The sequence below is a fragment of the Euwallacea fornicatus genome, chromosome 33, assembly GCF_040115645.1.
Source record: "Euwallacea fornicatus isolate EFF26 chromosome 33, ASM4011564v1, whole genome shotgun sequence".
Classification (NCBI taxonomy): Eukaryota; Metazoa; Arthropoda; class Insecta; order Coleoptera; family Curculionidae; genus Euwallacea; species Euwallacea fornicatus.
The window spans coordinates 2,161,422-2,173,008 of record NC_089573.1 but is presented as its reverse complement, the minus strand read 5'-3'; the positions used below and the strand labels follow the sequence as shown (position 1 = coordinate 2,173,008).

General features: G+C 35.3%; 1 protein-coding gene across 5 annotated transcripts; it reads right to left on the bottom strand.

Annotated features, from left to right (window-relative positions):
• Nucleotides 1–3,561: 3,561 nt before the first annotated feature.
• Ca-Ma2d (Ca[2+] channel Muscle-specific alpha2/delta subunit) lies at nucleotides 3,562–11,185 on the bottom strand. 5 transcript variants are annotated; one of them, XM_066299303.1, is made up of 18 exons: nucleotides 11,012–11,185; nucleotides 10,835–10,916; nucleotides 10,671–10,781; nucleotides 10,370–10,616; nucleotides 9,547–9,678; nucleotides 9,362–9,490; nucleotides 7,117–7,364; nucleotides 6,846–7,065; nucleotides 6,655–6,791; nucleotides 6,421–6,600; nucleotides 5,921–6,369; nucleotides 5,714–5,865; nucleotides 5,419–5,665; nucleotides 5,115–5,367; nucleotides 4,819–5,064; nucleotides 4,405–4,757; nucleotides 4,128–4,356; nucleotides 3,562–4,078 (listed from the first exon to the last, which is right to left on the bottom strand). In XM_066299303.1, exons 1-18 carry the CDS (start codon nucleotides 11,104–11,106, stop codon nucleotides 3,977–3,979), a joined length of 3,612 nt encoding a protein of 1,203 aa, XP_066155400.1. In that variant the 5' UTR covers nucleotides 11,107–11,185; the 3' UTR covers nucleotides 3,562–3,976. The 5 variants fall into 5 exon arrangements, with proteins under 5 accessions (XP_066155400.1, XP_066155401.1, XP_066155402.1 ...); XM_066299304.1 differs by lacking the exon at nucleotides 9,362–9,490; XM_066299305.1 differs by lacking the exon at nucleotides 11,012–11,185 and having other exon boundaries at nucleotides 10,671–10,793; nucleotides 10,835–10,902.
• Nucleotides 11,186–11,587: the final 402 nt, after the last annotated feature.

Sequence of the window (11,587 nt, the reverse complement as noted above, 5' to 3'; positions counted from 1 at the left end):
GCCAGATACCAATTAAACGCGTATCTTTCCTATAAAGCTGATTGTCGAAATCCCATATCCACGAACTATAATGTTCGAAACATGTGTTCGTTTATACGGGGTGTTTCCTAACTACGTGTAAAAAATTTAAAGGCGTAATCCTCGACTGATTTTGAGTCAAAAATGTCTAATAAACATATGTCCGCAAATGCCTTGTTTCCAAGATACAGGGTGTCGAAATGTGACAAGAAAAAGAGATTTTATTTCCAAAATGACTCAATTTGGATGTTTGAATTTTAGAAAAGACAATTTTTCGGGGGAATGCTTTAATGATTAATCATAAGAATTGCTTAAAATGACCACCATTACTCATAATGCACGCTTCCATCCTTCTTGTTAATGATTGTCTCACTCTCTCGAAAACTCCTGGTGTGTTGCGTATCGTTTCACATCCGGTAATTATAAGTTCCTGAAGTTGATCCAGAGTGTTTATTGGGACAGCATAGACAAGTCTCTTCAGATCACCCCAAAAGTAGAAGTCCAGAGGATTACAATCCGGGGACCTTGCTGGCCACGACTGATTAGGCTCTGGGACACCTCTGCCTATCCATTTATTTGGAAAAGTTGCATTTAAGTGCTCGCGGACGCGTAAAGAAAAATGTGCTGGCGCACCGTCATGCATAAACCACATTTGAAGCCTGTGTGCAATAGGTACTTCTTCCAGTAAAACTGATAAAGTATTTTGCAAAAAATTTAAATTTGTTTCTCCATTAAGATAATGCGGCAAAAAGTAGGGTCCAATCAAATAATCTCCAACTATGCCGGCCCATACATTTAGAGAAAATTGATGTTGGAACCGCTCGTCCACAATTGAATGAGGATTTTCATCAGCCCAAATGTGATTTTTGTGGAAGTTGATAATTGCACTTCTGGAAAACGTCGCTTCATCTGTGAACAATACACGAGAAAGGAATTGTGGATCTAATGCAACTTTTTGTAGGATCAATTGACTAAACTGAATACGTGGAGGATAATCTTGAGGTAACAAGGCTTGTACTCTTTGTATGTGGTACGGGTAAAGTTGTTGCTCTTTTAAAACAGTCCACACTACTTTATGACTAATATTTAAAACGGCAGCTATTTTACGAGTACTTGTTCCGGGGTTTTCTTCAATACGTCTTAAGATTTCTTCCTCCACTTCTGGTGTTCGACGTGTTATCGGCTTTCCTCCTCCTGGAGTTTTCATAAGAGATCCTGTATCACAAAGACGTTGAAAGAGGTTTTTAAAGGTTTGGTGGCTGGGAGCTTGGTGGTTTGGAAACCTTTCCATGTAAATGCGCCTCGCTGCCAAACACTTACCATCAGCAAGGCCGTAAACAAAAACCATATTGGCCATTTCTTGATTAGTGTAATTGGGCATTTGAAAAATTTTCAAAACTGAGGTATAATCCGATTTTTGGGACACAGAACTAAATTCTTTCACTTTAGAGAGTAAAACACCAAAATAACACTGACTATTTTGTTTATAGTAGTGGAAGTAGCAAAAAAAACTAACAATAAACAAGTTAGTAAATACCATCAAACCTTTAGAAACCTTTAAAACCTTTTTCAACGTCTTTCAGTCAACACCCTGTATCTTGGAAACAAGGCATTTGCGAACATATGTTTATTAGACATTTTTGACTCAAAATCAGTCGAGGATTACGCCTTTAAATTTTTTGCACCTGGTTAGGAAACACCCTATATAATAATTTTTATATTTCCTATATATACTATATATATGTATGTATAGTTTAGAATGTGTCGCTTTCAAAATTTGAATATTCCGGGTACTTTGAAAAACAGTCGAAAAAAAACTAAAAATTGGAGATTTCGTTATTTTAGCATCATTTGACATGAAAAGCCAACACAACAAATATGTTTTCATTGCCATTTTTTCTCAGCTACACGATGGTGCTTTCAACTTTACCACCCGAAGTTTCAGTTTTCGGCTACCATCATCAACTTTATTTTTTCCTATGGGTGTCACATAGGATTTTTCAACAGAAAAATAGTCAAATAAAAAAAAAGTGGCAATGAAAATGTGTGTGTGATTTTGGGCCTCCTCAAATAACGCTAAAAAAAATAAAAATGAAATATCCAGTTTCTAGTTTTTTCGGTCGTCCTCACAAGCATTCGGAAAATTTAAATTTTGAAAATGGCATTTGGTCAAGCGATGAATTATGCAATTTTATCTCCATTTAAACTTCTTCGTATCTCTAGTTTCCGCCATTCCAATGGCGAGGGCCGAATTTGAAATGCTCTGTATAGGATTTTATTGAATCTTGCTATGTTTATATAGGTGCTTATTCAAAAGTCGAAAAACACCAGCAGAAACTCAGAGGAACTTTATCACATGGGGCTACTTCATGCGTTCTCTTGGACATATACTGGATTCCTCTGCGTCAAGGGTATGAATATTTTAAGACACTCACAAGAAATATTTTTTTACGCCTATTTTGATTTTGCAAATGTGGGTATTACCCATGGTTATTTTGGTTTTATGGGTGCCATGTTCGTGGGTAAATATTTGGTTAAAATGTACAAAACAACTAAATAAATTATTATTAAGCTATTCATGTAGAGAGATATGCTATAATTTATATACAGAATGTACTGGCTGTCCAAAGTTGGCCTAGGGACTTACCTTATTTGGACTCAAAGCTGAGGCACATTCTTTTAATCTAAAAAGTGTTCATATTTGAACTTATCATCTCATTAATCGTTTTTAAGCAGCCATTAAATTCAGGTTCTATTGCTACTCTTTTATGATGGTGTTAATGCTTATTCATGGAATGTGCTTAGAAGTGCAATAAGCCCTCGTATCGGTAACAATAATGCAAAAATGATTTTGCATAAATTAGCAAGATCTATGCCACATATTGCTAATACCACTTATAATCTTTCTATTGAACTTAAAGGGCAACATAAAACGCAAGAAAATTCTATATCCTATACCAAATATTCAGTTCATATCTCCTAGTACGTCTGAAACCAATCTCCAGTACATTTGATACTTTGTTATAAAAATATTGTTTAAAAACTATAATTATGTACCTAAAACGTCCGCAAATCTTTCAATATGGAATGGGCCAGTGATTACACGTCACGTTTCAAATCTAAAGTTAGTGATAGATTTAGATTGTTTTTGAGACCGATCAAGACGTAGCTGTGCATTTGTATATCTCTGAGTCACTCTAGTGAGCAACAAAAGCAGGAAATTTTAGAACATCCCGCGCAAATCCCAATTCTCATTGAAGGGCCTTATGGGGTGACATTGGAAAATTAGAGAATGTTTTATGTGGTAGTTTTTATTGGCGTTAATGTTGAACTTGCCTCAGTGCTTAAAAATGTTATCAGTATTTTGTGGGCTTCTGAGCCAATCGCCTGCAAAAAGGTTGGTGTTTGCTTAAATGATGTCTTCGAAATAATTTCCTATTTGGATTTAATAAGGTAATTTTTGTATCAGAAATCATGAGCTGTGAACACTATGATTGGGTGATGGATTTGATTCATGAGGTTGAAATAAGCAATCAAGGAAAGGAGTTTTTTAACTGCCATATATTTATAACTCAATCTTATGAGAAGCTCGATTTACACATTTCAATGTTCTATAACACAGAGAAATATCAACTTCTTTTGAATGGAGTTTCAGTTTTCACGGGATTAAGGGCGCAGATTTGCTTCATAAAGTCTGATTACGAGAAATTGCTTCGCTCAATGTATCCGAGCGAAATTGATGAGGTAAACATTTGATATTTCTTGAGTTTTTTTACTGAGAGATGTGTGAAAATTCCAACGTGTCACTGTGAGTATCTTTGATGCAGCCCTAATCCCAAAATTTAGAAAAATTTTAAGAATTTGCAACAAAATAAACCTGTTACATGATCAGAGGTTCGAGTTCCACTTTATAAAGTTTAACTCCAAGCTCAACGAATTAGATATTTATTTTGTTTAATTACATTATTCTGAGAAAGTTTAAGATAGGGGGAATAAAAACCAGACTTAAGGTTATTTGAGTCATTGACGAGGCTCTTCCGCAAGATTCAATTTCATATTCCTGTAAAAACACGCTGTAGGAATCAGCAATAAAATATCAGTTTACCGACCAAGTAGTGTTCATTATAACATCCACTGAGTCTCCTTCGCGGAAGAGAGTTCAAATACAATTTCTGGCAAGGCAAAAGAGTGTCATTCATCTCTTCATAAGTCCACACAGGGATTTTCGATATTCTCTCAGGGTTTGTTGTAAATCGTGGTTTCACAACCTCTTTAGCTTGAACATCTGCAGCGACGAATACCAAGTTGCTATTAGGTATGCGTTTTACATAATATTTCCTAAAATATTTTCTAAAAATTAAATCTAGGAATGGAATTAAGTATTACCGATCCGCAGCTATCAACTCTCCATGAAAGTTGTCTTTAATGAAAAGAGATTGTTGCAATATGAACAAGTTGATTCTATTTTCACAGGAAAAAAGTTTGTTTGCGGGATTGGCAACAGTGGATGGCTCCTCGACTTCATCTTCTCCGTCGTCATCGTTGTGATTTTCATTATCGTGCTCTTCATCGTTCTCATCATTTACTTCACTTTCGTCATATTTTTGATTCTCATTATCAAGAATCTCCTGGGCAAAAGTCACAAAAGGGTCTATGACTTGAAACAAACTCAGCTCTGTAATAGTGTAAAATATCCTGAGCAGAATCCACTGAAGTACTGATGTTAAAACAGAAATTGGCTGAAAGTATATTTAGCTTTTAAAGGATCAAAAGATTATAGTATAATTTTCTTGTTCTTACAGTAGCAACCCGAGTACTAGAACTAGCTTCGTCAGTGCTGTTTAAAATACACAGAGCTTGGTAATCATAAAGCGTCTTCTTAACAAAGATTTTTTCGCTGAGCATAGAGGCAAAAATGTCTCCTTCAATTTCCCCAAAAAACTTGCCAGTATCATTTGATTCTGACACTATGATATAGCCGGAACTATCAACTACGTAACATACTAGCTGTTCCCCACATTTTTTGCATTGATTGAAGCATTGATTCTGAAATCATTATATTTATTAATAAATTTTTAATAGTTAATTTCTAATACCGAGGGCCTTGCAGATACTTCTAGGAACTTGGACTGTAGATTGGACTGAGAGAATTGGAACCCTACTACAGATCCTGGAGCTTCAATTCCTGCATCTTTAGCAAATATTGCGTAACTTCCAGTTACAAGCGTGTCATTGCCACCAACAAACGGTACGGAATAGACAAAGGATTCTGTGTCATATTGATGTTGTAGCACCGCGCTTTTGTACCATTTTTCGTCTATTGCTCTGGGATTTAAATCGCCGAACTCTCTAAAACCACCCAACTTAGCGTATAGATCTACACAATTGACAGTCCCTTACTTTCCTTTTGTCTTGGATTTAGCGTAGTCATCGTAAATGTAGTCCCATCTCGTGAGGCCGCTCATGGTGGCTACAAATCTAAGAGTAACATTGTATTTATCAAATAAATTCTTTTCGGACGTTGATTGGAATGTCCATCTCTCCTTGAAGGGTTCATATGTGTTTCGGGCATCGAATATAAGTCGTTGCACTAGCTGCTTATCGCAGTAATAATCGTCATCTTTCAGAGTTTTCCTACCGCACTCAACTGCAAGGCAAATGTTTATTTGATTCAGAATAACAAGAATTCACAAACCCTTATCCAAAACGTCCTCCTCTGAATCCGGGGTTTCATATTGACGTTCCCATTTAAAGTCCATATCATACATTTTCCCCAAAAAGTGAATAAGTTCTTCCTCGGGAGTTTTAAACTCGTGTCCCTCTAAGTAATGATATTTGCAATACACCCTAGAACGTTCGATTAATGCTGCATAAATAAATAGAAAAGAACATAATTCTATACCATTTAGGGTGCACTTTCCACTTGCCCCTAAAAAACGACGTAAGATTTTCTCCAGTATGTCTATTCTTCTGAATTTCATCCCCTACATCTAGAGAGTAGTTTCCATAACGATTGGGAATGGCAATAGCCAGTGAAAAGGGAGATTTGTCTAGATGTGTATAGTAATAATCATAGGTTTCCTCTGACACCCTTCTATTGTCATCAAAGTGGTAATTGAGTAAAATGTTATGAATGCTACCTTCCAAACCATCGACTAATGCTGAGCGGAGTTGCAGCACAGTTTCACTCATCTCACGAGGCAGACTAGCCCCAGTATGCTGCTCTACTTCCGTTAAATCTATGCTGTTATAGTTTTCTTTTTCAGTTCCTTCAAAAACAGGCCTCAATGCCGGATGCATCAAGACGTAACCATTGTTGCTGATAATGAAAGCATAGCCGTTTACTCCGATCTAGAAAATTCCACATATAGAGAGCTTCAAAAGAGATGCAATCAAGTATACTTTGTAAGGACGAGTAAGTTTTCTAAACTCATCTATTGGAACGTCGGTTCCAGCAACTCCCAGCAACTCCGCAGTCCTAGTATCGTTCATTTTATTAATTTTCCTGTCAAAACATGGAATAGCTGCTGAAGTTAATAGCCTATAGGGCTCATTTATAGTCGTGTCAGTTTTATCATCATACTAAAAGAGAGCTAATGAAAACATGCAAATGCTCTAATGAGTTCATAGGCTTACGGTCACATCTGCATAGGCATGAGTCCATGAAACTGGATGATCTTCTCCTTGTAACACCAGAGGCCTAGCAACAACGTAAATGTATTGCAGTACTGAAGCTGTAACTTGTTCTAGTGATTGCACATGGGTGTAGAAGCCTGTTGGATAAATAGGCAGAGACGTTTTGCAATTATTGCCCTCTAATCACAAACCTCGATTCGCACAAGCCATCCACTTTAGCTCCTCCTCATTACTGACTTCCTGGCCAATAAGGTAAGTAAATATTCTAACAGGAATGCTATCGCCCCCATTTAAATGGTTGTGTTTCATCACAGTTTGACTGTAGTTAGCATTAACTCCGTCTGTTAATATCATTATAGCTTGGTTACACTTGGTGCTGTTCTCATTGACACACCCTCGTCTAGCTCGATACTACAACTTTAAGGCTATAGTTACAGTTCATAGAACATCCACTTACAATACCTGGCTGAGGAGCCCAAAAGCCTTCTCCAAGGCCTGATCCAGTTTAGTCTTTCCATTCGGGAGCAATCTAGCAATAGCGTCTTTAAATACGTGGATATTTTCTTTGGTAGCTTGAATCAGATTGTTCTCAAAGCATGGTACTATATAATTTGTGGATTCTGAGTAGTTCATTACATTGACGAAGTCGTTATTGGAGAAAGTATCTAAGATGCTGTTTGCTGTAAGCGAAGCAATGTGCTTGCCCATACCTACATACAAGGTGTTTTAGTAACTTTGTTATAAGGTCATATCTCCGTTCTTGTTAGAGATGCTCCAAAAATGTTTTGGGAACAAATTGTTTGGTTTGATGAAACACATTATGTGCTGGGAGTTTACTCTTTTTATTACTTTTGGTTACACTGGAAGTCAATACCATCTTCCCTTTTTCAAACGGACCACCCTGTCTATTTTCGCATTTTTCGATACCACACATTGAAGTGACTAAATAATTATTAGATGTCCCTATTTCTAGATTTAAAATTTTTATCATTTTTCACGATAATGACTAAAGAAGTGATTACTATTGCTGACTGCGCTATTTTGCCAAAAAACCAGCCATACTGGTTACAAAGCTCACAAGCATGTTTCGAATTATTATAATTTAACATTGAAACTTGCAAATTTGATTAAAAATGGTTAGTCATTCCGTAGTCATAGCATTAGTATTAGAAAAGCGTAAACGTAAGGTTCAGGAATAGGGATACCTAATAATGATTTAATCACTTTAATGTGTGGTATCGAAAAGTGTAAAAATAGACAGGGTGGTTTATTTGAAATAAGGAAGATGACACTTACTTCCACTGTAACCAGAAGTAATAAAAAGAGTAAACTCTCACCACATAATGTATTTCTGCAAACTCAAAAAATTTTCCCCCAAAATGTTTGTAGTATTTATAACCCTAACAGAGATATCGCCTTGTAACAGAATTACTGAGACATCCTATAGAATGAATTATAGATATTTATTATACAGTGTCTTCATTTAGAAACTTATCATCCTATTAAGTTCACAACAAAAAGACATACTGAAATGTGGTTTGAAGGGAGCTTAAAGATTGTAGGGGGGAACAATTTTGGCAGCACCAGTTCGCCAGGGAATGCCCACCCCTAGACACCTTAATTTCAGGATCTTAAAGGACGCCCTACTTTGATATGTACCTCATATTAAAGGATATTAGAATTGTATGATTTTTATTTTATGTAAATAATTATAAATTTGATAAAGTTGTTTTCGAGAAATTAAAAAAAAACAATTCTTTAACATAAATAAACTTATCAGAACTCAATTAGATCTGAATATTATTGTTTAATAATTAACAAATAATTTACCACTCTAAGTAAAATGTTAGATTATTAAAAATTATTTATTTCATAAAAGAAAGAGTTAAAATTGTATTAATTTATAGTGCGAATAATGAATCTCCTAAACAAACCGTGGCGGTATTCAGTGGGAGACATCCTGACAAATATGTTTCGCATATTTACATTACACATCTATTGAAGAAATTTAGAAAGACTGGATCTATAGTAAACGTAAAATGAAGTAGTTACAGGGTGTTACACCCAACTATGTACATCATTAAAGAGAGTGTCCTATCAAACCCGAATTTCATTTAGTTCTAAACACAAAATAACAAAAGATCTTGAACTGGTGGTGGATTGGCAAGAAAAGTATAACAGAATGGCCGGCAAAATCTCCTGAATAAATTATCAGAAGAGTCCACGAACAGGTCAAAAAAAGATTACACCTTTATTTAAAAAATAAATGGGGAAGTATGTGTAGATTTAATGCATTTATTTTTAAATTTGTATTTTTTCAAGAATATTTCCTGTTTTTGTCATAAAGACATTGAATTTGATATTAAACAATTAAATTAAAAAATTGCAATTAGTTATTCACAAATTTCTCGAAAACAACTTTATCAATGTTAATAATATTTACATTAAAATAATACATTTTGAATGCTCTTTAATATAACATACATAGCGATGTAGAGAGGTATTTGAGATTCTACAGTTGAGGTGACTGGGGGTAAAAGGATGTGAGTAATATTAACACTTTTCCTGCCAAAAATGTTCCCCTTTACAACATTTAAAATCCCCACAAATCGCATTTCAATATCTTTTTTCGTTCTGAACTTATTAGGATGAAAACTTTTTAAATGAACACACTGTATATTGGGGAAGTTTTAAATATTTCTTTTACCATCCATAGAGCCGGAGTTATCAATGAGAATAACAACGTCTTTAGTGCATGTTGCAGCTTCAATAAACCACGTGCGAATGCGACAATCAAATAAATATTTTATTTCCGTTTTGTCGACCCAGTGCATAGCTGGAATTCAACTTATTGAGTGCAAAATCATTCCCTCACACATCTACCTTACCTACCTGGATAATGTCGCATAATTCCAGTGGAACTTCCAAAGTATTGCCAAGATAGAGCTGGATCTGATTTATAATTTTGCGCAAAAACTTTGTCCAATGCTTCTGACCATTGGATGGCTTCAGCAGCCTTATCCTCTGTAAAGTATTTTTATGGTGTGTTAATGATGAGGCTATTAAATTTAACTGCAAGGTAATTTCCTTCAGGAAATTTTCGCCTTCTACGTGGAACCTTGTTTCATGTTAAGGTGGGTCCAGACCGAATGTGCCGCACTGAGTCGATTTGTGTCACGTTTTGAAATACCACGTTGAATTACGCAGTGTAGCGCTGATCAACACAAAATACTTTAAACAAAAAATTGATTCTGGGCTTTGTTGCAGTTGATGCGCACTATTTTAATTAAAATCAACGGTCACTCAACTCAACACTGTACAGACAGTATTTGCAACCCTGTCTAAAAGAAGATTGCACCAACAAACATTTTTCCTTCATGTACTGATACTTGCTGGATCGCGTTCGTTCTTCTTGCAAAATTTTCCAATTAAGCGCGTTCCAGCGTAGATCATCGTTCAAAGTTAACACGCCGGGTTGCGCAAAAACGAATTTAACAGGGCGGTGTAGCGCGGCGCGATCGGCTTGGACCTGCCTTAGCCAGCGTGTTTTTTAACTTTAAGGCCAGATAGGCCAGACAAAGTTTAAACCTGACCCGAATTCTAAGCTTTAGATTTCACGAATGTCCAATTAACTAACTATTGTAATCTTGAAGTTAACTTCAGGTGGAGTTTAAACTGAAGGCATATAACTGGACATCAACGGAGTTTACTACACCTTTATCATATACATTGGTTGGAACGTGAACAGAACTATGAGTGGTGTTCACTGGTAAATTGTAAAAATGGGTATCATTATTAAGTGTCATGGTTAAATACATATGTCGATGCTTTTTTAGGGATTTTGATAATTTAATGAAATCATTTCCTTCTATAGGTGACCATCTAGAATTGTAATATTTAAACGAGACGTCATGGAGATAGGAGAAATCTTCTGATCTATTTTCTGCCTCTTGTTGTATGCACTACAATAATCGCAAAGTGTGTGTTAGGAATATGACCTGGGTTAATGGATTTACCCTTATTGCATCCATCTTTCTATCCATCATTCTTAAAATATTTGATTTTATCTCAGCTAATAGGCTTGCGGGGTCCTTTTCTCCCACTCTTGCGTTTAAAAATGCATATTTCTATATGAAATACTTGTTAATGAGATATTAAATAAAGAAATATTATTCCTTACCTGTTCAATTTCATTGATTTTTGTCACTTCTTTTCCTAACATCCACAACTCATTTCCTATTTCATTTGCCCATTTCGCCACCCTTAAGGAAAGATTTTATTATACCAACATCAATAAAGTTAGGTTGTGAACATAAGCAATTTTCAGTTGACTAAAGAGGCAATTTAAATTACTTACTCCTCTCCTTGTGGGGTACATTTTACATATCTCACTGTAATACTAGGAACAACGATCAGAAAAAAAATCATTTCCATCTTGTAAATCATTGCCATGCCACATCTTACTTATCTAGGAAAAACTAAAGTAGGACGGGATATAGGAGAAAACTTGCACAGATCCTGTGATAGCTATTTTTAGAACGCAGGATTATTTCGTTTCTGGAGCCAACATAAAATGGCATTCAACCATGGATAGTTAATGACGCGTTTATTTTCGATAGTCATAGTTTGTACAACAGGAAGTTTGTGTATTTTGTAATTGTATTAGTTTATAAAAAATACGAATCATAGTTTTTGTTCTACTATGGAAATTATTTACTACAAGAAGAAAGTACAAATTTCATTTTTCAGGACTATTTTTGTTTAAATTTTTACAGATAATTGAAGTAAATAATGAAAATATTAGAAATAATGTCAATTTAAATATAGAAATTTGATATTTTCAAATAATAATATTAAAAAATGCCCAATGTGGCGGGAGTTTTGAGTATTACTAGCGGTCTCTAGAGGACACCACAAAAAATTGAGTTACTCT